This window comes from Hippopotamus amphibius, chromosome 1 (assembly GCF_030028045.1).
Source record: "Hippopotamus amphibius kiboko isolate mHipAmp2 chromosome 1, mHipAmp2.hap2, whole genome shotgun sequence".
In the NCBI taxonomy this organism is placed as follows: Eukaryota; Metazoa; Chordata; class Mammalia; order Artiodactyla; family Hippopotamidae; genus Hippopotamus; species Hippopotamus amphibius.
The window spans coordinates 20528939-20555518 of NC_080186.1; the positions used below are offsets into that span (position 1 = coordinate 20528939).

At 46.0% G+C, this 26580-nt stretch overlaps 1 protein-coding gene and 1 non-coding gene across 2 annotated transcripts; one reads left to right on the forward strand and one right to left on the reverse strand.

Annotated features, from left to right (window-relative positions):
- Positions 1-9496: 9496 nt before the first annotated feature.
- Positions 9497-9603, reverse strand: LOC130842318 (U6 spliceosomal RNA). The gene has a single exon (XR_009050403.1). It is a non-coding gene; the product is annotated as a U6 spliceosomal RNA (small nuclear RNA).
- Positions 9604-12720: 3117 nt separating this feature from the next.
- LIN28A (lin-28 homolog A) lies at positions 12721-24083 on the forward strand. Its single transcript, XM_057747104.1, has 4 exons — positions 12721-12819; positions 13285-13469; positions 22936-23120; positions 23867-24083. Exons 1-4 carry the CDS (start codon positions 12789-12791, stop codon positions 24081-24083), a joined length of 618 nt encoding a protein of 205 aa, XP_057603087.1. The 5' UTR covers positions 12721-12788.
- The last annotated feature ends 2497 nt before the right edge of the window (positions 24084-26580 follow it).

Consider the following 26580-nt stretch of genomic DNA (forward strand, 5'->3'; position numbering starts at 1 on the left):
GCCGAGACTCCTACCGATTTATGCCTTTTCACTTCTATCGGCTCCACCACAACTCTCCCCTCAACCTTCGGAGCATGGTCTGAGCTCTGTATCCATCCTCCCCAACACTGCAGACCACCACATCCCCAACGGCATAGTGACCATCGCCTGAGATTCCCCACAATTAATATCCCTCCCTCCTGGACCTTCACCTTTGACTAGAATAGGCCCAGATTCCTCCATTGATCCCTTTTTCTCCTCCTCCCTCATCAACCAATCAGAAATGATTGGCTAGGGCATTGGGGCGGATGGATGTGGGAAAGGAATGGTGGGCAGGGAGCATGGAAATTTGGTGGGGTGGGGGGGTGGGGGCGGGTGGGTGTGCTTCTGAAACAGGGTCCTGCTCATGTTATGGCCAAAACAATGGGTTTGTTCTTGGAGGGATGCGAGTGACGAGAAGCTACCTGGGATGAGATATTTAGAAAATGGTGAATGAGGAATTCCCGTCTACTGCCTTGACTGAAAAAGCATAAAATTGCTCCAGGTTGGGACTTCCCTGGCAGTCCAGTGGTTAAGACTCCGCGCTCCAGTGCAGGGGCTGGGGGTTCAATCCGTCGTGGGGGAACTAAGATCCTGCGTGGCGCAGTCAAAAAAAAAAAAAAAAAAAGCTCCTAATTATACAGTGCAGTGGGCGGTGGGGGTGTCATAGAAGGAGTTTGGGCTAAGAGAAATATAGGGTTTCGTTGAGGGAGGAATGGGGCTCAGCAAACAAGGTGGAGGCTCAGATAGGAGTTTAGGGGTTAAGTGAGGGGAGTCGGGGCTCAATGCTAAAGACGTGAGAGGAGACAGAGGGCAGGAGGAAATCTTGGGTGAGGGTAAGAAGGGGAAGAGGGTGAGGGTCAAGGAGAGATAGAGGTCTTGTTCCTCCTCTGGTGGGGAGGGGAGAACTGACCACACCTGTGTCTCTCCATAACGGTTCCCATTCCCAGCCCCTCCCCCAGCAGTGCCCCAAGTGGGGCTGGGGAAGAGTGACAGTTGCTTAATGACCCTGAGTCCCACTTGCTCTTCTAAGCATCCTATGGCCACTGGAGGGCTAAAGGGGGCTGAAGCCAAAGTCTGGGTTATTGATCTCTGGCCCCAAAGGTCAGCTTTAGGAGCAGAAGGAGTGGTGTTGCCACAGTGGGAGCCTCCAGGGACCCCACAACAGCGGGGTTGTGCCGCACAGCCTGGTTTCCATGTCTGCATCCTTGGCTCCCCGTGATCACACACACACACACACACACACACACACACACACACTCATACCCCCTCCATCCAGTCCTGCCTGACACTTCCGCCTATGAGATCTCAGATTTCTTGCGCTGAATTTTGGAGTAGCTAGAGAGCATAAGGCAGGACTTGGATGCAATTGTTTACTACTACTCCTACCCCCAAAACAAAGCACTAAGAGTCCATGAACTCATCGGTGAACTCAGTGGAAAGCACCAGTCTGGTAGTCAGGAAGGATGGCCCCAGTGTGCAGTGTGGCCTCAGGCAAACCACTTAACCTCTATGGTCTCAGTTTCCTGATGTATAAAATGAAGGAGTTGAGTCAGATGAGCTCTAGCATTCCTTCCAAATCAACAGTCTAAGATTCTAAGGAGTTAAGTGGAAACAGGGAGAGTAGGGGTTTATGGTAGGAATTAGGTTAGTTTCAGAAGATAGTAAAAAGAATCCTTGGACTTAGAAATAAAACCTGGAATGTAATTTAGGCCATTATTAACCATGGAATACTGGGAAAGTCATTCATCTATGCATTCAACAAACATTTAATAAGCAATTACTCTATTCCAAGCTTTGTGCTGTATGCTGGGCTCACATTGAACAAGACAGACATAGTCCTGGCTCATGGAGTTCACATTCTAGTAGCCAGTGTGAGAGAAAGATAGGTAAGCAAATATAATAATGTCGGGGCAAACAGTCTGTGCAGGGTACTATAAGAACACGTGAGAGCGGTGTTGGGTAAGTGAGTGGGTGGAAGTAAGGAGATCCCTGGACAAAGTGTGACGTCTTTGGAACCTAAAGAATGAGTAGTGATCAGCAAAACGAGGTCGGAGAAATGGTGCTGCGGGCAGAAGATGAGCAATGGGAAACGCAGGGAGAAGGAGAGAGCAAGGCACACGGAGGCCCCGGGATGCTCATTGTGAGAGATGTGAGGAGTGTACCTTTGGAGGTAAGTCTGGTATTGGGGTCAGAGACCTGCCTCACCTGCAAAACTGAGATAACCACATGCCAGTCATGCCTCCCTCCTTTCCAGCAGCCCTGTTTTCCAGGGTCTGGTGAGATAATGCATGGGAAAACACTTCGCGGTTAGAAAAGCATTGTGCAGAATAATGCACAGACAATGTAAAGAAGCTATGGATCACTGAGGATCAAGCTAGGTAATCTGGCTTTAGGCTAACTTCCACAGGAACAGTGGGAAATTAACCAAAATTGAAGCACCAAGCCTCCAGGAAACTTGTCAAAGGTCACACCACTGGAGAAGGGTGGGCCTGGGGTTTGAACAGAAAGCTTGACCCCAGAGTCTTTGCCCAAGAGGGAGGGAGTTGTTCTAAAGACTCCAGTGGGTAAAGGCTATTGACATCAGCTTCAAGTCAACAGAAGAAAGAACATTCTAGGAGTCCTAACTATCAAGGCATGGGGAAGGCTTCCAAAAGCAGTAGATTCTCTGTTGCTGGAGGTTTGTAAGCTGAGTCTAGAAAATGGTTGATATCAAGCTTGGGGTCTGGCAGGGAATCAAATCTTCAAGGTCATTTTTGGCTCTGATAGTCATGGACTCAAGGATCCTGGGTCTCCCTTCTCTTTACTCCATACCCCATCCTTTAATAGAATAGCAGTGGGAGCATCTCTTTGCCAAACCTCAAAGTGTAGCTTGCATTCAGGAGAGGCTGGAGGAGAGAAGGGACAGCTTCCATGCATCTGTACTTCTCTTGCCCTTCTTCCATGGCTAAATCACAGGAGCCCAGTGGTGAGGAGAGGGAAGAGGTGGGCCCCTGCCGTCTGGAGGCTTTGACTCCAGAGTGGCTTATATGGAGTTTGGTGCTGTCTCAGACGTCATCACTGAGATGAATTGTGGCCTAGTAATTAGGAGCATAGACTATGGCATCAGACACTCCCTGTTACCCCATTTGAAAATGATGATAGAAAGACAAAGACAAATACCATATGATATCACTTATACGTGGAATCTAAAATATGACACAAATGAATATATCTATGAAACAGAAACAGACTCACAGACATAGAGAACAAACTTGTGGTTGCCAAGGAGGAATGGGGCATGGAGGAACGAAGGCTTGGGAGTTTGGGATTAGAAGATGCAAACTAGTATACATAGGATGGATAAACAAGGTCCTACTGTATAGCACAGGGAACTATAGTCAATATCCTGTGATAAACCATAATGGAAAAGAATATGAAAATGAAAATCTGTGTATAACTGAATCACTTCACTGTACAGCAGACATTAACACAACATTGTAAATCAACTATACGTCAATAAATTTTTTTTAACGTGGAGGTTGTTGATTACATGAGCTAATGTAGAGACTTGACACAGTGTCTGGCACGTGGTAAACACTCAAACATTTTAGCTCTTATTTTGTTGTCGTTACTTGCTGGGAGAATTTGAGGAAGTTGTTCAAACAGTCTGAGCTTCATTTTCCTCTTCTGTTAAGTGAGGAGATAACATCTCCATCATAGGGTGGTTGGAAGGGGCTAAGCCTGGCACACAGCACAAGTTAACAGATGTTATTTCCCTCCGTCCTCTAATGGAGGGCAGTCAAGGATACCTCGACATCTTTTGTCCTAGTCTCTCTCTGTAATTATCACAGACACAGCAAGTAGGAAGAGGCCTTAGAAATCATAAATCTACTCTCCCATTTGATCAATGGGGAAACCGAGGCCCAGAGCAGAAGAGATTTGCTCAAGGTCACACAGTGAGTTAGTGATAGAGCTAGGACTAGAACCAGAACTTTCTTACAGTACCATTCTATCTCTATTATCGACAAAATGTTGAATGAATGTGTGATTGAAGATTGAATGAAGGGAGTACAGGTCTCCCTGGATGTCTTCACAGGGACATGGAGGACTTGCTGATGTGGGAACCAAACTTTGGGGCTGTTGGCTTTCAAGCCTCCTTGCTTTCATTTCTGCTGTTCCTTTCCTCTGTAATGCCCTGCTCTCCCCTGACTTTCAAACTCCTATGCAAGGTCCAAGGCAATGCCATTTCCCCTGGAAAGCCTTCTATAACATATAAGATGAGTCAGCTTTCATTTTCCACGGTGCATTACATACGCCTCTATTATACGTCCCAGCCACATTCTGATAGGATATATATCTATGATGTGCCCTTTCCACTAGTTTTCTTCTCACTAAACAGACAGGGAAACCAAGGTACTGAAAGCAATCCGGAATTTGACACTGCATTCCCTGATTGAAAAGGGGAATACTAGGAAACCTGAGTTTCTAGTTCTTATTATTAACTAGCTATGGGACCCGAACAGGTCGTTTGGATTTTAGGTCTTGTTTCCACATTTACAAAACAGGGTGGGAGAAGACAAAGTCTGAAGGTACTAATTTATAAGCTTCTTCTAATAGAAGAAGTAAAGTACAGATTATTGAGTCTGAATGCTAATTCTAAGTCAATCTACCAGGGTTTGAATCCTGAGTCTATCACTTATTCCGTGACCTTCACTGAGTTACTTAACCCCTCTGTGTTCAGCTTCATCTGTAAGATGGGAAAAATAACCATGCCTATCCCATAAATTGGGTGTAAGAATTAAATAATTTACATAAAGCCCTCAGCACAGTGTCTGGCACATGGAGAACCTTCAAAAAGCGTTAACTGTTGTAATTTTTATTCCATTGATAATTCTGGGTTCACACCCTCAGAATCTAGGAAAGACATCTCCAACTTCGATGTCATCAAAGCAAGCCAAGCATCTTTCTTCATCTTGCTAGGGGTCAGCAGAGCAGAGTGGTAAAGAGTATGGCTTTGAAACCACCAAAAAAAAGTGAGGTTAAAAAGCAGTAGGTTTTAAAAATAAAATGTAAAAAAAAAAAAAAGCAGTAGGTTCAGGGCTTCCCTGGTAGCACAGTGGCTAAGGATCCACCTGCCAATGCAGGGGACAGGAGTTCGAGCCCTGGCCCAGGAAGATCCCACATGCCACGGAGCAACAAAACCTGTGTGCCACAATTACCAAGCCTGCACTCTAGAGCCAGCATGCTGCAACTAATGAGCCCACGCTCCACAACTAATGAGCCCACGCTCTGCAACTACTGAAGCCTGAGCGCCTAAAGCCCCATGCTCTGCAACAAGAGAAGCCACTGCAATGAGAAGCCTGCGCACTGCAAGGAAGAGTAGCCCCCACTCTCTGCAACTAGAGAAAGCCTGCGCGCAGCAATGAAGACCCAAAGTAGCCAATAAGTATACAAATAAATTTATCATAAAAAAAAAGAGCACTAGGTTCAGACTTGTGAGGTCCAGAAAATTCCCCTCCCATGCAGCTTTTCTTTCTTTCCTTTTTTTTTTGTTTTTTTTTTTGTTTTTTGGGGGTTTTTTTTTTGGCCACATGGTGCAGTTTGTGGGATCTTAGTTCCCCAATCAGGGGTTGAACCCAGGTCCCCGGCAGTGGAAGAACAGAGTCCCAAACTCTGGCCCTCCAGGGAATTCCCCCATGCAGCCTTTCTTAGTCGGTTACTTGAGGATGCTCATCAAGTGTGAATGAAGAAAAGGCTGACATAGGATCCAGGAAAGAGTGGCTCTACCCACTGTAGTGAGAGGTTGTGAAGGTGACAGCTGTGAAGCAAGTCCAGAGAGCAACCAGGAGGAAGGGCCTCAGGAAAGGGTTAGTGGAAAAGATAATATGATGGAGCCCTTGAAAATAACTGAGGGTATTTCAGTGACAGATATTGCGAAGAGAGAGAGAGGAGGTTTGAGAGTCCAGGGAAAATAAAACGCAGTATAAGAAATGTCCTAATATACTACTTGGCAACGCAGTGAACATTTCCATAATCAGGACAATGTAAACACTGGTTATCAATTTAGTTGAAAATGGTGACTTAACTCTACTGGGAGGAAGAGGTAAGGAGACATAGGCCCTGTACACAAGGTAAGTCCTCATCCACCATAACAGGAAATCAATAGATAATATCTAAAATTGATAAATCCAGGAATGGAGGTACATGCATATTATTTAGAGATGTGGAAATATCCTCCAGAAGAAATGACTCATGGGAGTGGAGGGGGTAGGGTAGTCAGGGTACTGTTGTTTTTCATTATAATTCTTTCAATACTAATTGATTTTTTAAACCACATGCATTAATTACTTTAACTGCTAAAAAAAAAATAAAGAAGAAAAAGAATATTGGAGTGAGCTAGATCTGGAATGTACCCTTTGTGATTTGCGAGTCACTTAACTCCACTAAATCTCAGTTTCCTCGCCAGTGAAATGGGGATCATATTAGGACGGTTGAGGACAGAAAGAGACAATACACACAAAGCATTCAGCTCATGCCTGATGTATAATCAGCTCTCAAACAGTAACTGCAGCATCTGGAAAGAGTAAATTAAGGACTAGGCTAAAATACTTTTAGGGAAATGACAGTATTGGTTAGATACGCTGCCTTTTGCCTCTATGGTACATGACGATCATTGGACACATACAAATGGACACGAGGTGAATGACAGCTGGATGAATTGTGGCTCACAGGCCAGAGTAGAGTCACGATGAGGAACATTGAAAAGATCGGCAGCCATGAGGGAAATTACAGTTGGACTTGGCAAGTTCCACTGCAAGAGGACACCTGGTGAGTTACAGTCGCTGGACGGTGGGCCATAGCAGGCTCATCATTTCCTCCTCTTGCTTGTACTTTGTGGGGGATGTGTCAGAAGGAAAAGATTTAGAAGCTGTCAGGGTGAGGGTCAGAGGTCAGCTGGGGTCAGGAAGTCTATTTCACTGAGGTCACTCTAGTCTCCTTTCAATGTAATGAAGCCATTATTGGTGAAAGCAAGTGCCTGGCATCCTGCTCTGTGAAGCAAGGCCCACATGGGGAGCAGGACTGAAAGAAGGAAGGAGACTCCCTTGGCTCATCCTCCTTCTGCCAATTCAACAGGCCTAAGAGGTGAGAGGTACACAAGCCTGCTTGATGTAGGAAGCCCTGGTCCTTGGAGAGGGATGAAGATGACAACATGTGGTGAAAACAGATTGTTTCTCAGAGCAATTAGGAATGGGGTCTCTCTGTCTCTCTTTCTCTCTCTCTGTCTTTCTCGCTCTGTCTCTCTGTCTCTGTCTCTGTCTCTCTCTCTCTCTCTCACACACACACACGTACACACGCAAACACACACACATCATATTGCTTTAGAATGTCAGAAATGGAAGAAATATTTGTCTAACAACTAATCTAGCTCCCTTATTTTACCCTTAAAGGGTAAACCTAGGTGCCTTTCTTGAGATCACAGAACAAATTAACAGACTGGAACTATATATACTATACATTTTACTTAATTATTTGTTTCTTGTCTATCCCTCTCCTCTAGAATGTAAGCTCTATGAGGGCAGGAACTTCATTTCTTTTGTTCACTGATGTATCCCCAGTGCTTCAAACAGTGCCACCTGACACATAATAGATACTCAATAAATATTTGCTAGATTACTCAGTGAATGAACTGATGAATGAATGGAAACACTGCATACATCGTATTCCCTTCCTCATGAATCACAGAGCATAGTACTACACTAAAGGCTTTACAAAGTCCTGTATAAGAAACCTAGTTAACACCATTTTCCAAATGATTTCACTATAGAGACTTTTTCTTAAAATGGTAAGATGCATTAATCATCCCATTGAACTAAGTATCCTGAGAAAAGTTATTTTCTCAGATGCACACCACCACTCATATTAGCATATGGTCAAGGCTTTAATTCCTAGCAACCACTCTGGATCTCACTACAGCGTGCTCAAAACACTTCAGAAATGTGAGCTGGATGTGGATGCTTGCCCAAAAGAGGATCTGTTTTGGCTCTGGTCAGCTCTTTGATTTAGAAAGTCAAGGAGCTTGGGGGAGGGTGATCCATAGAAATGGCAGACTAGAGCTCTGGCCCAGGGAAGAGGAATCACAAGCTTGGGTCCTATTTATTAATTACATCAAATATATAGTCTCCCCCACAGCCTTTTTGTTTGCACATATCCTGTTCCTCATTGGTAAAATGGGGACAGTACCAGGCATGATAACAACATACTGAGACTATGGGAAGAATGTGAGCTTTAGAGTCAAACATATGGGTTCAAGTCTGCCTCTGCCATGTATTAGCTGAGTTACATTAGCCAAGCTATATTGATTCATTAGGCTTGTTTCCTCTCCTATAAGGTAGAAACATTAATACCTATTACTTAGAGTTATTGACAGGCTTGAATGAGATAAGAAAATTGCCTGAATTCTTGATAAATAATAGCTGTTATTATTATTACCTATCAGAACATAAGCTCCACAAAGGTGGGATTTTTGTATCGTTTACTCCCAACACTTAGAACAATGGCTGCCATAGAGGAAGTGTTCAATAAATATATATATATTTTTAATGTTGATGAGTTATTATTATTACTAAGACCTCTTTCAACTCTTCCTTTTATGGAGATATGAGCCTACATAAGAGGAATTTAGCAAAATACTTTAAAGGGGAGATGTTCTCTGTCTTCATACTAAACAACCTTGCCTTTTCTAAAGAGCTCGCTTTTCTTCCCTTTACCTAGATAATATTGTTCCCAGAAACCAATACATAAGAAATTTGCAGTACCTGGCAATCTCATGTCTTGTCTCCCTAACTAGACTGTAACTTCTTGGATGGCAGGCTATGTTTCTTCTTTACTTTTGGGTGTATATTTTTGGTCATTACATTACTTGGTGCATATTATGTATCTGATTCCTCCACTAAATGTGTGAGCTAGCACCATGACTGGATTATAATAGCTACCTAATAAGTTTTCACTAAGATGGGAACCCAAGAAAGGAAGAAAGTTTCAGGAGCCTCCATCTCCCACATAGAAACAATCAAATGTGGATGAGGAATCAATTATACTGGGAGCCGTATGTCCCTTCCTAAAGCATCCTCTGCCTCCGTATATGCAACTTTATGAGGTCCTGGCCCTTCCTGGGTTTGTATTGCTTAGACTTGAGAGAGGCAGCCTAGAAGAATAGATATTATAACTATTGTAATGCCATTCATTATTTCAATCAAAACATATTTGGACTGGTATATATAGAATGCATAAACTACAAGGTCCTACTATATAGAACAGAGAACTATATTCAATATCCTGTGATAAACCATAATGGAAAAGAATATGAAAAAGAATATAACCGAGTCACTTTGCTGTACAGCAGTAATTAACACAATATTGTGATTCATCTATATATTTTTTTATTTATTATTTTTTGGGGGGTACACCAAGTTCAATCGTCTGTTTTTATACACATAAAAATATGGAACGCTTCACGAATTTGCGTGTCATCCTTGCACAGGGGCCATGCTAATCTTCTCTGTATCGTTCCAATTTTAGTATATGTGCTGCCGAAGCGAGCACTGATTCATCTATATTTCATTAAAAAATAAATTTAAAAAAAACCTATTCAGGAAACTCGTCTTGGATGTCTTTTGTGGGCCAGCCACTGTGTTAAGTACTGGTAAGGATGTGAGAGAAGATGCAGAAAGAAATAACACATGAATGTTCCAAGTCCTCAGGGAGCCAATGATCCAGCAGATTCTAGATCACAGAAACATGTGCACAGTAGCTATAATAATAGTAATAATTTACATTGTTAAGAACTAATTAGGGACTTCCCTGGTGGCCCCGTGGTTAAGACACTGTGCTCCCAATGCGGAGGGCCCAGGTTCGATCCCTGGTCAGGGAACCAGATCCCACATGCATGCTTCACTAAGAGCTCGCATGCCATAACTAAGGAGTCCTCGAGCTGAAACTAAGGAAATGTCGAGCTGTATTAAGGAGTTTGTGAGTGGCAACTAAGGATCCAGCCTGCTGCAACTAAGACCCGGCACAACCAAATAAATAAATTAATTAAAAAACCAAACAAACTATGAGTCAGACACTATTTTAAAAGCTTTACTTACATGATCTAACTTTATCCTCATAATAACTCTGAGAGTTAAATCCTATTATCTTCATTGGGCAGAGGAGGAAACTGAGGCATAGAAAGGATAAAGACGTTGCCCCAGGCTTCAGAGCTATAAATAGATATTCAAACATAGGCAATCTGATTCCAACAGCTGTGTTCTTATGAAAAGTGCTAATAATTAGAAAAATAATTTGAAAAAGAGATTAGTCTCTCTTCTAGTCTCATTTTACTTGAATCAAAAAAATATCATCTCCTCTTTCCTCATTCTCCATGGCTGCATGCGTAGTTATACCCATTTTTCTGAAGGGGAGCTTGAGATACTTGCACTGCTCTCACAGAATCATGTATGGCTGGAAATGCCCTCTCTTTAGCGTTCAAGAAAGTCTGTTCATTCGTCTCAAATGTGTCAGGGTCACTGGGGAGCTGCGAAGAACCAGATTTTCTGGGAAGGACTTGGAAGTGAGAACTCAAGAAGGCATTCTTAAAGCAGGGAGCTGGGAGCCAGGAGAATGTGACTTTTAGTCAGCACCGTGGACAGAGCTCCCGGCGTCTTCAGGACCCTGGACAGAGAAGCTGGCAGAGCCTGCCGGGAACGTCTCTCTTGAGAGCAGACCCAGGGAAAGCATAGCGCTAAATTCCCTTATTCCCTCTTTTCTTCAGCCAGACCTTAGTCACCTGCTCCTGAATCTTAGGAACAGAGGTACAGAGAGTGAGCATATTTTAAGAGCGCTAGTAACGGGAGGAGATGAGACTTATAAGACTTATAACGGGGGAGGATTATATAAATAAAAAATGGCTTTGGCTGATGTAGTCGCACAACTCTTGGAAGATCTAAATTAGGGTCCTCAGATGGGAGTGTGGCATTGTCAGTGATATTTGTTAATGACTTGTATTTTTTTTAGGCTGATTAGCAAAGAGCCACAGTTGTCCTTTTTATCCCAGAGTCCTATCCCTCATCTCTTATATTGAAGTTTTAGTCTCTTGGACGGCACTCCTGGCAGGAAAGAGACAGAAACAATCTCTCCACGGCCCCTTGCTTTTCTCCCCACCTTCCCCTTCCCTACCCCCACTCATCCGCGTTCTGTATTTCTCAAGTACCCACGTGCGCGCGCTCACACGAACACACACCGTGAGCGCGCGCGGGCGCAGGGTGAGAAGCACGAGAGGTTCTGCACACTTAGTGGAGACGACTGAATTCCGAGCGAGCGGATGCCCCCGAAAGCAGGCTCTGTCCCTTTAAATGGGTTGTAGCAGTGGGGGAGGGGAACTGGCCGGAGCTGGCATTGTCCAGTTTGAACTGAGCACCGGAAGTGAAGGGGCAGGGCCAGGGCCGTGCACTGAGCCCCGGGCCATTGTCCATCTCCGACCAGGGCACTAGCCACCCCCCGGCCAACCCTCTTTATCTTCTAGAGGCCGAGGCTAACTCTTCAAATGCGAAGAGTCCCTACTCTAATTCCCCCACCAACCTCACTATGGGAAAGAGAGCGCACTTTAGGATGGGACTCTGAAACAAGGAGGGTCTGGGAACCTAAGAGTGTCGGGATCCCAGCAACGGATAGGGATGGGATGGAAATGGGGACAGGATGAGGGCAGCTGGCGGAGAGAGGAACACACTTCAAGCCTCTTTGGGTTCCTTCTCTCAGGGAACTCCACGTGGGGTCGATTTTAGACACAGGAAACAAGGAAGGATTCTTTACACAGAATCAATTAGGAGCGCTTTGAGAGATCCAGAAAAACTCAGTCGGAAACGCAGGGAGGCAGAGACATTCAGTTAGTCAAAGACAGACTTTGAGAGGCAGCGCCGAGGTCAGGAGGGAGATCAGCCCTGCTGGGTCTCCAACCTCCCCCCTGCTTCCCCATCCTAGGCTTCCTAGTGTCCTGAACTCCAGGTCTATCTAAGCACACGGAGGTGGGGGGTGAGAGCGGGTCAGCGCCGAGCTGCCGGGTCAGCTTGGAGGCCTGAAGGGGAAGGGAGGGGGAGGGGCGCTAAAGGGCTGGGGGAGGGGGAGGGCTCATCCATTTCTCCCTTGACAGGTGGTTTGTGTCTCTGATTGGCCAGCGCTGCCAGGCTCACACCTCCCTCCCCCAACTCTCTGGAATGTATAATTATCTGCATGGGGGGTGGGGGTGGTGTGTGTGAGTGTGTGTGGGAGCAGTCACGTGACTTTAAAACTACCCCCCCCACAGGCCCCCCCACCTGTATGCTGCTTTGGGGACCCCCACTGAGTCCTTAAAGTGCAGGATCCCAAATTCCCAGGTACTCAAGACTTCTAGGGCTGATGGCCCCAATCTCCAGATGTGTGTGTGGCGGGCGGGGGTGTCAAACCTCAAGGTTCTGAGAAGGGACACCCCAGAGGTGTCAGAGACTGCTGTGGTGGGGGAGGGCCGGAGCTGGAGTCGGAGGGAAAGGGAGGGGAAAGAAGAGGGAGGGGAGGGGAGGGGGGCTGCCCGCGGGGGGTTGGGTCATTGTCTTTTAGAATTTGGGAGCCTTTGAAAAGCCGTGGGCCCTCCCACCGCTATTGTGCTGGGGAAGATGTAGCAGCCTCTTCTCCGAGCCACCCCTTTGCCTCCGGACTTCTCTGGGGCCAGCAGCCGCCCGACCAGGGGCCCGGGGCCGCGGGCTCAGCCGACTACCATGGGCTCTGTGTCAAACCAGCAGTTTGCAGGTTCGACTTCGGGACTTACTGGGGACACCTTAGGCAGCAGGGGCGCCCAGAAGCTACATAAAAGGGAGGTGGGGAAATGTACCCCAGGCTCGCCGAAGGACCCCAAGTCTGTGCGGCCTCCTGCTTCAGGGGGCCATCTCAGGAGGAAGGAACCCTGGTGTCCCAGTGGCGTGCAAGCTGAAGCTACGGGGGCGGAGGGAGAGAAGAGGAGGGGCCTGTGTGGCCGTCTGTCCCCGGGCAACGTGTTGTGGGAAGATAAGCAAAACTTTCGGGGCGCCACTGGCCTGGGTTTAAGCTTGGGGAAAGCGGGAGGCGGCCGGGACAGGTATCTTCTCGCCGGCTGCTTGGTAGCTGCAGCCTCCTAGGTGTCCACCCGCGGGCTAGACACTTGGGTCTCCTTGCCGGCTCTCTGATGGGGTCCTCCAATTCCGTGGCCCCCCAGCTAAGCGCCTTCCCAATCTCCAGGTGGCTGCGCCAAGGCGCCGGAGGAGGCGCAGGAGGACGCGGCCCGGGCGGCCGAGGAGCCGCAGCTGCTGCACGGTGCCGGCATCTGTAAGTGGTTCAACGTGCGCATGGGATTCGGCTTCCTGTCCATGACCGCCCGCGCCGGGGTCGCACTCGACCCCCCGGTGGATGTCTTTGTGCACCAGGTGAGACCGATTCCGGTAACTTTGCCGCGGGAAGGGGATGTTGGCGCGCGTATCCAAGAGCGCGCGGACGGACTGGGCTGTTGAGTTGAGGGAGATCAAGGGCCCTCATTGTGCGCTCCCATCTTTGCCATGGCACCCCAGTTCTGAGTCCCTGTTAACTCCAACGGGACGAGAGTTGAGGGCAGAGCCGATTATCAGTACTCCCACCCCCACCTCCTTCCAGGAACCACTCTGGTTTACCACGTGTCTCTTACCTCTTTCCCTCGGGCAGGGGGCAGGGTGCAGGGAGGTGACCCCATGTGGCAGAACTAAGGTTGTATTGTGCTTGCCAGTGGGGGGAGGGCGAGCAGGCCGGCCAGGGAAGCACATGCCCGGCCAGAGCAGAGCCCTGAGCGCCGGCGCCTTTTACTGTGGCGTGAATGGAGCGCCGGGCCTGGAGGGAGGGAAACCACTTCGGGACCCAACGGGGTAAAGCGAAGAAGTCAGCGAGGTCTCCGAAAACTCAAGCTTGGGGCCTGGGAGGGTTTGGCAGATCCTTGAAGGATCTATTTGGGGGCTTAGAAGTTCCTCAAGAGCGCAGTCTCAGGCACATGGTTCACTAGCTGGGCTTTTGCTCTTCATTTCCTATCAGGAAAGAAAACCCAAGGAGCCCAGGCCTTAGATTCCTGGGCCAGGCTGGAAGGGAGTTAGGTTGCAACCCCAAGTTCTCAGTTAAAGCAAGGCAGCACAGTGGGGGTGAAATTCAGTGTCGCAGGGCAGGGGGTGGAGAGAAGCTAGCCTCTGGACCTATTCTCCTCAGCTTGGCATTTATGGCCCCAGACAGCCATTGATTGTTGTCCTAACATTCCCAGCCTCAAACAAGGAACCAGAGACTTCAGGTTTCCCTCCTCCCTGGCCACCCCTTCCTGAACATCTTAGAACCATTTCTGTGGTCCTGGGCACACGCCACACATAACAACGACCTTTAGAGCCTTGGGGCTGGACCTGAGAAGAAATTGCTAATCCCAGGTCCAGTAGGTTGACACCCAGGCCGGGCATGGAGGGGTTACTTCGGAGAGGGTGGCTTTAGGAGCAGTGGGGGAGGGGAAAGGAGGATGTGGGGATTAAGGGTTGGAGCCTGAGGGATGGTATTCTGGAGGGGGAGGGGTGGAGAGGGGAGATGCTGGGTGGACTGGTTGAAGGCAGCAGGAAAGTCTGAACAGGGCCCTCAGCGAGGACACAGAATGGGGGGAACAAGGGAGACAGAGGCAACAGGGAGATGCGGACCCACCAGTTAATGTTGGGGTCACTGGGCTACTAGAACATCTGCCAGAAGGGTCAGCAGCAGAATGCTTGGCTACCCCCTTGCTTTGCCCAGTTCCTCCGCCCCCAAATTTACCCCCTCCCCATCAGACAACTAATTCTGGCTGGTGGCTTTGCCCCCCTTCTTGTCTCATTTACATATGTGAATGATAACCCACAGGAAGTAATTGTGGGAGAAAGAAGGGAATTGGCCTCTTTAGATCTATTAAATCACTTTATTACAGGAACCAGCTTTGAATGGCTCTCCTCAGCGGGGTGGCCAGCTCCCCTACTCTCCCATTTATCTGATCACAAAGAGATTAAAAATCTCTCCTGGTCTGAAGACGACTGGACAGCTTCCCCAACTTCGGAAGACTTGGAATAAAAGCGTCAGACCCAACGTTTTCTTGCCTCCCTTCCAAAGGCTGCTAAGTAGGGAAGGACTGAGGGGAATGTAGCCATTCTGAGGTTCTTTGGTGATATCCAACTCTCGAGGAAGGTCTTCCTGAGCAAATGGGTCTGTGCCTCAGCCCGCTTACCCTTCGGATGGAAAGCAGTTGGGAAATATTGGATGGCATGAAGGAAAGCAGGGACCTTCAGGTTTGGGGAGTGGAGCCCATACCATGCTATTTCAAATGGGTTTGCTGGGAGATCACTGGACTTTGGGGTCTTGGAATGTCCAGGGACATTCCACAGTTGAATAAGTTATCAGGAGGAGTTGAGCTGGGATAAGAAATCAACATTTGTCTCCCTGACACCCTCTACTAACAGTCACAGAGGACGATGGTGGGAATTCCCTGACCCTTATCTGGTAGCTCTGTCTAGCATACTGCTGGGGCTTAGGGTGATCCTCAAACCCTACCGTAGCAGTTAGACTAGTGATTCCAGTCCTGCACTTGAGAAATCTGAAATATCTCCCTGGGGATCTAATGTAGAGGAATTAGGTAGATGCAGGACAATCCTTAAAAATCCTCCCAAGGGAGGGGGAGTGTTCCCAAAGTGGAGAGAGTAAGATATTTAGCAAGAAGACCTCTCCTTTGGCTGCTGGTGGTGGGTACCTTGGCGTGGGAGGTGAGCGGGGTAATTGTCCTAAGATAACATCTGCCAGAGGAGGGGATCAGGGAGCCCCTTTCCTAAGGAAGAGTTGTGGGGAGCAATGAAACATTTTCTTTTCCCTTCCAAGGTTGGGCCTATTTGGTCCCCAACACACTGTTCACTATTCTTATGCTCGCTGTCAAACACGCAGTGCCCCACAGGAGTGGATGAGTGGGAAAGAAAACCTACCTTTAGCCTTAAAAAAATGAGTAAAGGCCACATGGCTTCAGCAGTTTCTCAGTATCGCAAATTTCTTCTCCTAACCCAAACTTGGTCCCTCGGTCAAAGCTGGGCTCTTCTTTGCCTCATAAAGCAGAGACTTCTGTAACAACCCTTTTACTCAGCTACAGGTCTTAGGCTAGAACTCTCTTCCTGTCCCCGAATTTGGGGGAATTTAAGAATCATAATAATGGCAGGTGGCCAGCCCTTAAATCAAGGTTTCTCAACCTCAGCACTGTTGACATGTTTTGAGCAGGATGATTTCTCATTCTGGGCATCCCTCAGTTGTGACAACCAAAAATGTCTCCAGACATTGCCAAATGCCCCCTGGGAAGCAAACTCACTCCCAATTGACAAATAGTTACACATTGCAAGCTGGAGCAAGAAAGAGCTAACTACTGTCTCCTGGTTTCCTGACATTCACAAAGAATTCTCAATTCTCCGTGACCATTTTAAGAGCTTTGACTTACCTCATGTTTGCTGTGGCTCAACTCCCAAACCCTCTAGATTTGTAGAAATTTGAAAATGAGGAAAAGGTTCCCTGCTGTCTCCCCTGGCTAAAATGCGGTATTAGAAGGTGAGGAGGCAAAAGAAGAGCCCAAATTTGACCGAGGGACCAAGTTTAGGTTAGGAGAAGAAATTTCCAATACGGAGAAACTGGCGAAGCCACGTGGCCTGCTTTTTCTGAAAAGGATGAGTGGGAGTGGTGAGAGCAACCTCAGGCCCATCTAGATTAGGACGCTGGGCTTTGGGGGGGGTAGGGAGAATGTAAAGGGATTTTCCCCACCTGGTTCCCACCTTACTAGTGCCTCTGATTACCCACCTTGTGTTTAGTTATTAATGTACTTGTCTTAACCCCTCCTCTAACCTGTAAACTCTGAAGAAACTAGCAGTCTGGTTGGTTTTCTAGGGTGCACTTGGTGGGCCAAAGAAATGAATGTGAGGAACTCTGAGGGTCTCCTGAGGAATCAGGAGTACACTAACAGTTGGGGGTTCTTGTCAGCAGGTCTTCCTCTAGACAAAAAAGGCTAGAGATAGGGAGGGAATGTTAACTGATAGTTGCTGATTTTCTGGACTGGGGCATGAATAGGGCCTGGCACTCAGTAGAAACACCATGAAAGTTTATAGAGTGAATGTTAGTGGATCATAGTTGAACTCCAGATAGGATTTGGGAGGCACGGGTTTGATGGGTCATTCAGTAGTTGTTTCATTTCCATCTTAATAGGAAAGTATTTTTTTAATGGGTGAATGTTTTCAGGAAGTTGGTAGAGAAGCACATGAGTTAGTTTGAGCATTATGGGATCTTCCTGGGTCCTTCTCTTTCTGAAGAGACATGCTTTCTGGATAGTGTCCCAAGTAAAGACTGTGCCACCATCCTGAGCAAAGCTTGTGGTTGGTGACAAGGTTGTTTCTGGAACATTCCTGATCAAACTATCAAATTCCCAGTCTGTTGGAATTCCCCGGTACTGTTCTTTCTTTCTTTCTTTCTTTCTTTCTTTTTTTTTTTTTTTAGAAACAGCCCTAGGCAAATCACCCTTCCCTTCTTCCTGCAGGCAAGAATAGCAATTCCTATCAGTGTTAAATCTGGGAGGTCAAAGGAGGTGTGGGGGAGGAGGAGAAAACTTTCAAGAATAGTACCTCATTAGTACACACTCAGCTTGGAGTTATTTCATTCAGACTGGAAAGGGGAAAGGAGAGTAAAGGCTTTTGTCAACAGAGCAGAACAACTGGGTTTCTGGTTTAAAACTCTCGGATCTCCAGTCCCTGCCTGGGTGGGTGGATGGGGGTGGTGGAGCGTGAACACCCCATCTTTATAGGGACCTGCTCTGGGTTGGGTCCTCATCAGCGTTCAGTCCCCTTATGACTCCATCTTCCTAAGGACCAAGGAGAAGATGCCCATCCTAAGGAGCTGGGAAGATCAATATAGGTGAGCACTTCCATGCAGAACTGAGGAGCGTGCAGCTCCTTCCTCTTTTCTGCTCCAGGCTCCCTCTGGCTGCCTTTGTGCAAACAGACTGACGAGCAGCACCATCTGGTGGAGAACTCCAGCTGGTGGTCCTGGCTGTGTCTGAGCAGAGGTGATGTAGGGGGTTGTATGCTGGCAGCATTTGGTTCTGTGTGGATCTCTTTCCCCACCTTCCCTGACACGCACATCATCAAAATAAACTGCTTCTGATAGAACCCATTGGTTTCCTAGCTCCTACCTTCAAGAATGAGGCTTGGGTTGAACTGTGACAACACCTTGGGTTAGGGTTAGTCATTCAAATTACTTTCACTTGCTGCTTTTTACTTTTTCAATGCGGCTATTAGAAGGTTTTTAAACGTCTGTGGTCTTGCATTATATTGCATAGCTCTGGTTGTAGAGTCAGGCTAGTTGCAATCAGCTTGGGGCTCTCACACTATAAATTTGGGCAAGGTGCTTAACCCCTCTGCCTCCGTGAACTCAGCTGTAATACAGGGGACATGATAAGGTCTACCTCACAGGCTTGGTGTGAGGGTCACATGTGTTACCACATGTAAGTGCTTAAAACATGGCTTAGCATCAATAAATATTAGTAATTTTGGATAGGAGAAAACTTAGTTTCTTCTACAAATGTTTGTGCACTGCTAGGCACCTAGAGCTGAGGGTATAAACATGCACTAGGTACTCTTGAGCTGGAATGGCCCTGGGTATTACAGAAAAGCCAGAAACCCAAGCTTTGATCAAGTCTGATCCCCTGCTTTTACAGATGATTATAGAACCAGAACTTATTTATCCAAATTTCATAGAGCAAGTTGAGGGAAACTCAGGTTCCTGTGAGCTTTTTCTCCACATTCCCTGAGTGACTCCTAAGGTCCCTTCTATATGTAAGTTATAAAGGCATAATACTGGATGTGAGGGAAGGTTAGAGTAGGCAGTGGTAAGGTAGTAGGGGAACAGAAGGCCTAAGTATTGTAACAGGCCCAAGTCCTCCCCTGCCATCCAGAAAAAGAGAAATGCCTCCTGTAACTGTTTTCTGTCTGACTAAATGCCATCTTCCCCTCTCCCAGCTATAGGCTCCCCACCCTCCCACCTTGAACAGATTGGGAAGGGAAGATGGGAGGCCTGCCCCCTCCCACTTTTAATATAGTTTATCTGAATAAATAACCCTCATCAGGTCCCTGAGGAAAATGTGTGAAGGCCTTGGAAGTGTGGGAGGGCAGGTCAGAAGGAAAGATGGCTGCTGGCGGTGACTTTGGCAGACCAGCGAGCTTGACTGGGGAAGAAAGGTGTCTATCCATGTCTCTCACCGTGACCATAACCCCTAAGTGGAGAGGAAGGAAGGAACTGATGAATGTGGTGAATGTGGGGTGAGGGGAGTCAGGGAGGAATCTGCAGCCTCTGGAACTCCAGGAATCTGACCACCAGAACCAACCAGTGTCAACTCTTTGTTTCCCGGAGCTGGGCTCTATTGGGGGAGCTCAAGCCTTGCCCCTCCCCCCCAGGTCTTTTCTTTTTGGAGGGGATGGAGAGAGGGGCGGGGCCCTGGCCCTGCTTTGTGTGTGGTTGGGGGTGGGGTGGGGTGGGGGTGGTAGCAAGAATTTCAGGCTCCTTTCTAATGCAGGCCTTGTGAGGCAGGCTCCGTGGGGCTGCACGCCGATTACCTATCTGATAAGAGAGGAATTCAAACTATGTGTTTTAGAAAGGGGTGGGGTAGGCCCCCCCCTCCAGGAGCCACCCTTGGAGACCACCAGTCTAAATCTTGACTGGTTATGGTGAGGTGCCTGTAGGGTTGGGTTTTGAGTTTTTGTGGTTTTTTTGTTTGTTTTGTTTTTTCATCCTTTCAAAGTCTTAAGCAGACCTCACATCCTCCAGTGATGGAGTGGGTGAGCTGAGGACTAGTCAATTTCGTATGTCCCTGTTTATATTATCCTCTGGTTCTTACAGTAAGCCTAGGAGCTGTGGATGGAGGAAAGTGTTGTCCTCAGTAAACTGGAGCTCAGAGAGGGGATATTCTTCTGAGTTTCCACTGCTAGTTAGTGATAAAAACTAGAGTTAAAATTCCGAGTTTCTTGAGACTTATTTCTCACTGTTCCCCTGCCCTCATCCAGGCTGAAGAGGTTGATGATAATTGCCACTCAGAATTTATGTGTGGCAAGCTATGTGTTAACTACTTTTCATGCACAAAACCTCACAGCACCACCATAAAATTATTATTTACTCCATTTTTTAGGGTAGCACAGAAAGCTGGAAACTGCTGTCAGACTCTAAACCCTTGCACTTAGTCGCTTATCTATCTGCTGAATCACAGCACGGACTGGGAGTGTTCCAGCCTAAGAGCCCACTAGGCAAATGGGAAACGCTGAGTTTGCCTGGGTCAAGAATGCTCTTGGTCTGGCTTCTCCAGCATCTCCTGATTCACTGGCTTGTCCCAGCTCAATAAGAGACAAGTCAGATTTAACATCAAATTCAGTGTGGTTGTTATGCAACAGGAAGGGGGAAAGAGATTTCACCTTCCTGCAGTGTTTTTATTTTCTGCTTTAATGCTCCACATCAAGATTGGTAGGGGGAGTCATCACATCCCTGGTTGTTCCTATGGGAATAAGAAGGGAAAGGATCCCCAACCTTTGGAATATTTCATTGATACTTATTGAGCATATATTCTTGATGTTTCCCTGCCCACATAATCTTCATAATCTTTCATAAGCTTCATGAAAATCTTATTCCATTCTCTGAAGGATCTGAGGTCCAGAGGTGAGTGACTGACCAAGGTCACACACGATGCCAGAAATTGGTAGAACCAACATTTCATAACCAGGATGTGTCTGGCACCTGACCTATGCTCTTTTTTTTGGTTTGTTTTGTTTTCGTTCCACTGTACAACAAAGTGAATCAGCTGTATTTATACATATATCCCCATATCCCCTCCCTCTTGAGCCTCTTTCCCACCCTCAGCCTATGCTCTTAACCAATAAGTTTTGTCTTAAACAGTACCATCTAAATTTAAAACAAAAATGTAAATGACTGAGGAGTTGGGGATCCCATCTGGCAAAAGAGCATGTTTCACCTAAGTCCCAGTTTGAAGTATCCACCCTGCCCCGCCGCCACCAGCAGCAGCGGCATAAAATGCCTCAAGCCAGGATTAGGTGCATGATGATCCCTTTTGCTTCTGAACCCAATTTGCAACGAGGACTGCACCTTGTTGACATATTTGACATGCTCTTTGGATGTTTTGGAAGCTATCTATAATGAAGTCTATTCTGGGCAGGGTCTGGGAGAGGCTGTCACTCCACTAATGTGTTGTTGATGCAATAAGTGGTAAGGTGAGATGGACTCTGAGCTTCAAATTGGGAACCCTGGGTTCTTCTGACCCTGGTTTTGCCACTTAACTAGCTGTGTGAATAACTCCTTTTTTTTTTTTTTTAAATTTTGGTTCAAAAAGGCGGTGTTTTAGTGAGATCCTTCCACACATTCAAAGACTTATCCTTGAACAATTTGATCAGTTTCCCAAGTTAAATAATTAAAACCTATCTCCTTGTTTATTAACTCATTCAAAATGTGCCTAGGCATTATGTAGGTGTCAAAATGTGGTAGTACACAAAACAGGGACTTTACAACTTTACATTCTTTTTATTTATTTATTTATTTATTGACATACAATAAACTGAATATATTTAAAGTGTACAATTTGATTTTTTTTTCTTATTAGTAATGTATATATGGCAATCTCAGTTTCTCAATTCATCCTACATTCTTTTTAATGGCTTCATGGTATTTTTGTTTTCTGTTGTTATTTTGAACCAGTGAGACATGGGACATATGTGTCATGCTAAGTCCTCCTGCAAATTATCTGCTTATACTCTGTTCTGATTCTTTTTTCTTACTGATTTATAGTAGCTTTTTATAGTTTTATCAGTTTAGTTATCTGTCTTGATTAAAAAAAAGCTGTCTCTGTTTTTTCCTCTTAACATATATTTAATTCTTCTGAAATATATTTTGCATACATATGATTTAAAGTATAGATTTCTGGCTTCATTTTTGAATGGATAACTGGTTTTCTCAATAGTATTTATGGAATTGTTTTCCTTACCTGTTGATTTCTCTACTTATTCTTGTGTCTCCCAGTAGACTCCCTTCTAATCCACTGATCTGTCTGCTTAGGTCATACTGTCTTTTTCCTTCAATTTTCAGTAACATTGTTTTGATATAATTTCAAACTTGGGAAAAGATTGCAAGAACAGTATTAAAACTCCCATAAAACCTTTACCCAGATTCATCAGTTCTTACTATTTTGTCCCATTTGCTTTATTATTCTTTTTCTTTGTACAGATAGACAGATATCAAGCATCTTTACCTTCAGACATTTCGGCGTGTTTTTTTCTAAAATAGGGCCATTCTCTTACCTAATCTCAGTACAATGATCAAAATTAAGCATCTTATAACATTGATGCATTTATCTACATCCCACATGCAAATTTTGTCAGTTCTAATATTTTTTCCTGTTCTAAGATCCAATCCAGAATTATGTGTTACATTCAGTTTCTTTACTTCTTTGGGGTTTGTGTTTCATGACTGACATTTAAGTATATACGCCTGTTATTTTGTATTTTACAGTTTTACATTGGTTGATTTCTTATAAATGCTATGTGTAAGAATTTTTCTTCTGTTCTATTTTACTTAGAACTTTTAGAATAGCTGCAAAAAATGCTATGGCATCTTTTTTTATAATGATTGTTCTTAATGTGATGTAGATTTCTTGTTCTTAATTGTGGTGACTCTGAGTCACAGTTTCTTTACGGATAATATGGAAGTGTTCTTCCAACCTTAGAGGAACATGTGCATGCAGGTTTTTTTGGTTTTGGTGTAATAATGGAGACTAACGTTAAAATCTACCATGCTTCCCTCCCCCAGAGTAAGCTGCACATGGAGGGCTTCCGGAGCCTGAAGGAGGGTGAGGCCGTGGAGTTCACCTTTAAGAAGTCTGCCAAGGGCCTGGAATCTATCCGAGTCACTGGCCCCGGCGGGGTGTTCTGTATTGGGAGTGAGAGGCGGCCCAAAGGGAAGAACATGCAGAAACGCAGATCAAAGGGAGATAGGTATGGATTGGAAGGCAGTTTGTGTAGGTTGGCAGGGATACGCTGAGGATGAGGAGTACTCTCCTAATTTTGCCCCTTTCTTGGACCAGATCGCCAAAGATAAAATGAAGCCTGTGACCCCTGGCAACATCAGGATGTGGGAGGCAAAGAGAGGGCAGTATATGAGGAGGGTACTTCATGATTTAGCTCTTCTACCTTACAAGTAATTGTGTTCTGTTAGCTCTAGCCTCAATTGCTAAATGGGGACCATGATACTAACCTCACATAATTATTTTAGAACTAAAAGAGACCACGGATGTGAAAGTGTACATGGTGGGGACAAGATGGTGTATCTGTACCTGTTGCTTCTCCACCACATCTCCAAATGGCTGGTTTCTTTCATCTTAGTTCTGTGTTCAAACAGATCACATAGTCTGGCTCCTTTAATTTCTTCTGTATTTTTAATGAATGACAGGTACTGTTTTTAAGGGTATGGTAGTTCCCAGTTGGGGTCCAGGATTTCTGTTCTTGGTATTTTCAAGTTGACATGAATCTGAAAATATCATCTAGACAATTACATATTTGGAAAAGGACTTAGAAATATCTAGTCATATTCCTCCTTTTCTAAGTGGGGAAATTGGTCTCTAAGAAGGGAAGTGGGTATAGTAACAGCTTGAACCAGAGCCCAGGTGTCCTCATTCAGAGGAAGGCTTTTGTGGTCTCTTCCTACTCCTTTCTCTCAACTTTACCATCTTGCTTGGTGCTAGGTGCTACAACTGTGGAGGTCTAGACCATCATGCCAAGGAATGCAAACTGCCACCCCAGCCCAAGAAGTGCCACTTCTGCCAGAGCATCAACCATATGGTAGCCTCGTGTCCACTGAAGGCCCAGCAAGCTCCCAGCTCCCAGGGAAAGCCAGCCTACTTTCAGGAGGAGGAAGAAGAGATCCATAGCCCTGCCGTGCTCCCAGAGGCCCAGAATTGAGCTGCAGTGGGTGGGGGCTGGCCTTTTGTGATCGGAAAGTTTTGAGGAACAGGCATCAATCTGCAGAGTGGAGAAAGTGGGGACAGGGTGGGTGGGGGGCAGCTGGCACTGCCGTATATCTCAGGCCGGGGTCCACAGCATCATCCCCTCTTCCCTCTTGGTGGGGGGAAGGGGTGAGGCTAAGGAACTCCAATCATGCTTTATCCAAGTGCACGTGAGGGCTTTGGGGGGCAACCCTCCCTGCCTACTTTATCTGAGTCTTCACCCCTAGAATCTCCAGCTTTTAAAAGTGGCCTGAATAGGGAAGTTGCTTTACTCTCAAAGAAGGATATGGAATAATATTTCCCATGCCAGAATGAAAAGATTAAGTATGAGACCAGATTGATGGACCCAACCCACAAGCCACTGCATTCTGTGGGAAGAAATACCTCAGGGGTAAGGCAGGGTGTTCCACGTCTTGTCTCCTTATAACCCCTTCTTGGGATAGAGTGCTGAGAACTGTCCCAAGCAGTGGGTTGTGATGATAGGCAAAAGGGGTGGTTAAGGGAACAGCTGCAGACCTGCTGCTTCTGAGCTCACTCCCACCCCACTCCGGGCCAACACAATTTTATTTATTTGCTCCCTTGGATGACTGTACCTTGGGTCCCACTTTCTCCAGGATGCCAACTGCACTAGCTGTGTGCGAATGACGTATCTTGTGCATTTTAACTTTTTTTTTCGTAATATAAATATTCTGGTTTTGTACTTGTGTGTATTTTAATCTAAGGCCCTCATTCCTGCACTGTGTTCTCAGGTACGTGAGCAATCTCAGGGATAAGTCGGCAGCAGCTCCGGGTCTGCACAGCAGGAATACTTTTTGTAGCTGTATCACCAGAGAGAACAACTATTTAGAGTCTATAGCCTATTGAACTACCTCATTTTTGCCAATTAGAGCTGGCTTTTCTGCCATAGTGTCCTCTTGAAACCCCTCCATCTTCAATGTTTCATGGAAGACTAGGTTTTAACTGGGTTGCCCCATGACTTGGTCTCCTTCTACTGAAAGATTGGAAATTGGTCTGAACAGGAAAGGTGGTGCAGAGAGGTTAGGAGAGCCTGGGCCAAGTAAAAGATGCCAAGAAGGGAAGCCAAAATTAGGCAAAGGTCATCTGTATGTGTGATAAAGGATTCCTGTTCCAGACCTCTAATCACAGGGCACAGGACTCGTTTTACATACCAGATCCATCCTTCACTAGATTGGGCTAGGCCTACCATACACAAGAGGGTGTATTGTGTGTGTGTTTGTAAAAAATGTGAGTCGGTAAGGCTTGGTTTTAAGAACGATGCCTCTGTACCCAACTTGAGCTGCCCAGGGATGGACATATGAAGCAAGGCCAAGATGCTTAACCTTTAACAATTCTGGGCTTTTCCTCCTTGGCTTCCAGAGAGACCATCAGCGATGGCTTCTTTGTGGTTCCCAGAGCCAGTGTCCTGCCCTGCTGCAGCAGTGATTAGTGTCATGGTAACTAAAGGAGAAAAGGGGGTTTCGTTTACATGCTGTGAGATCACTGCAAACCTACCTCACTGTGTTGTAACGGGGCAAATGCAATAGAACGCATTGGGTGATGTGTGTCTGATCCTGGGTTCTTGTCTCCCCCAATTGCTGCCCACCTCTAGTGATTGTATTTGTCCAGGCTTTGTAGGACTTCACAAGTAGCTGATTTGGTGATTGCTAGGTGGCCTAGTTTGTGTAAATATAATGTGTTGGTCTTCTCCATGTTCTTTTGGGGCTTTATTGTTTACAAACTTCTTTTTATATTGAGAAAAATAGCCAAAGCATCTTTGACAAAAGGTTCTGCACCAGGCAAAAAGATCTGAAACATAAGCTTGGGAGCCCCTCTTCTTGAGGTGGGGGGGTCTTGAACCACACTTTCTTTTGTGTTCCCTTTCCCCTCTTTCCTATTTCGAACAAGATCTTCTGTCCTAAAAACTGGATTCCTACCCCCTCCTCTTTCCCCCTTTGTGCCACCCCCCACCCCCAAAATAGCCCATACACCTATACATTTAATTTGTGGGGTGTCTGCGATTAAATGATTTGTGTAAAAATCCTGAAGAAGCTAAGAGCTCCATCCCTTGTTCCCAGTTTCCTGAGTCATGACCATTCCTTGATGTGATTCATGCCGAACACACTGCTGTCTTTGGATGGATTAAAACCTACTTTAATCTCTAATCCTAGGGTAGAGAGAAACAATGAGGGGGCCTTCCATGTAGAAAGTGGGGATGGGAGACCATGAAAGGAAAGATGAATGTATATCCAAGTCACTCAGGAACTTTTATGCAGGTGCAAGAAACTTATGTCAAAGTGGCCACAAGATTGTTTAATAGGAGACGGACGAATGTAACTCCATGTTTACTGCTAGAAACCAAAGCTTTGTGTGAAATCTTGAATTTATGGGGAGGGAGGGAGGGTAGAAAAGCATGTACCTGTCTGTTCTTTCCCTCATCCCTTCCCCTCATTCCT

Coding starts and splice junctions, on each gene's coding strand:
- LIN28A (XM_057747104.1), top strand. CDS start 12,789: ATGGGCTCTGTGTCAAACCAGCAGTTTGCAG. Junction 13,470..22,935: donor TGGATGTCTTTGTGCACCAG/GTGAGACCGATT, acceptor TCCCTCCCCCAG/AGTAAGCTGCACATGGAGGG. Junction 23,121..23,866: donor CGCAGATCAAAGGGAGATAG/GTATGGATTGGA, acceptor GCTTGGTGCTAG/GTGCTACAACTGTGGAGGTC.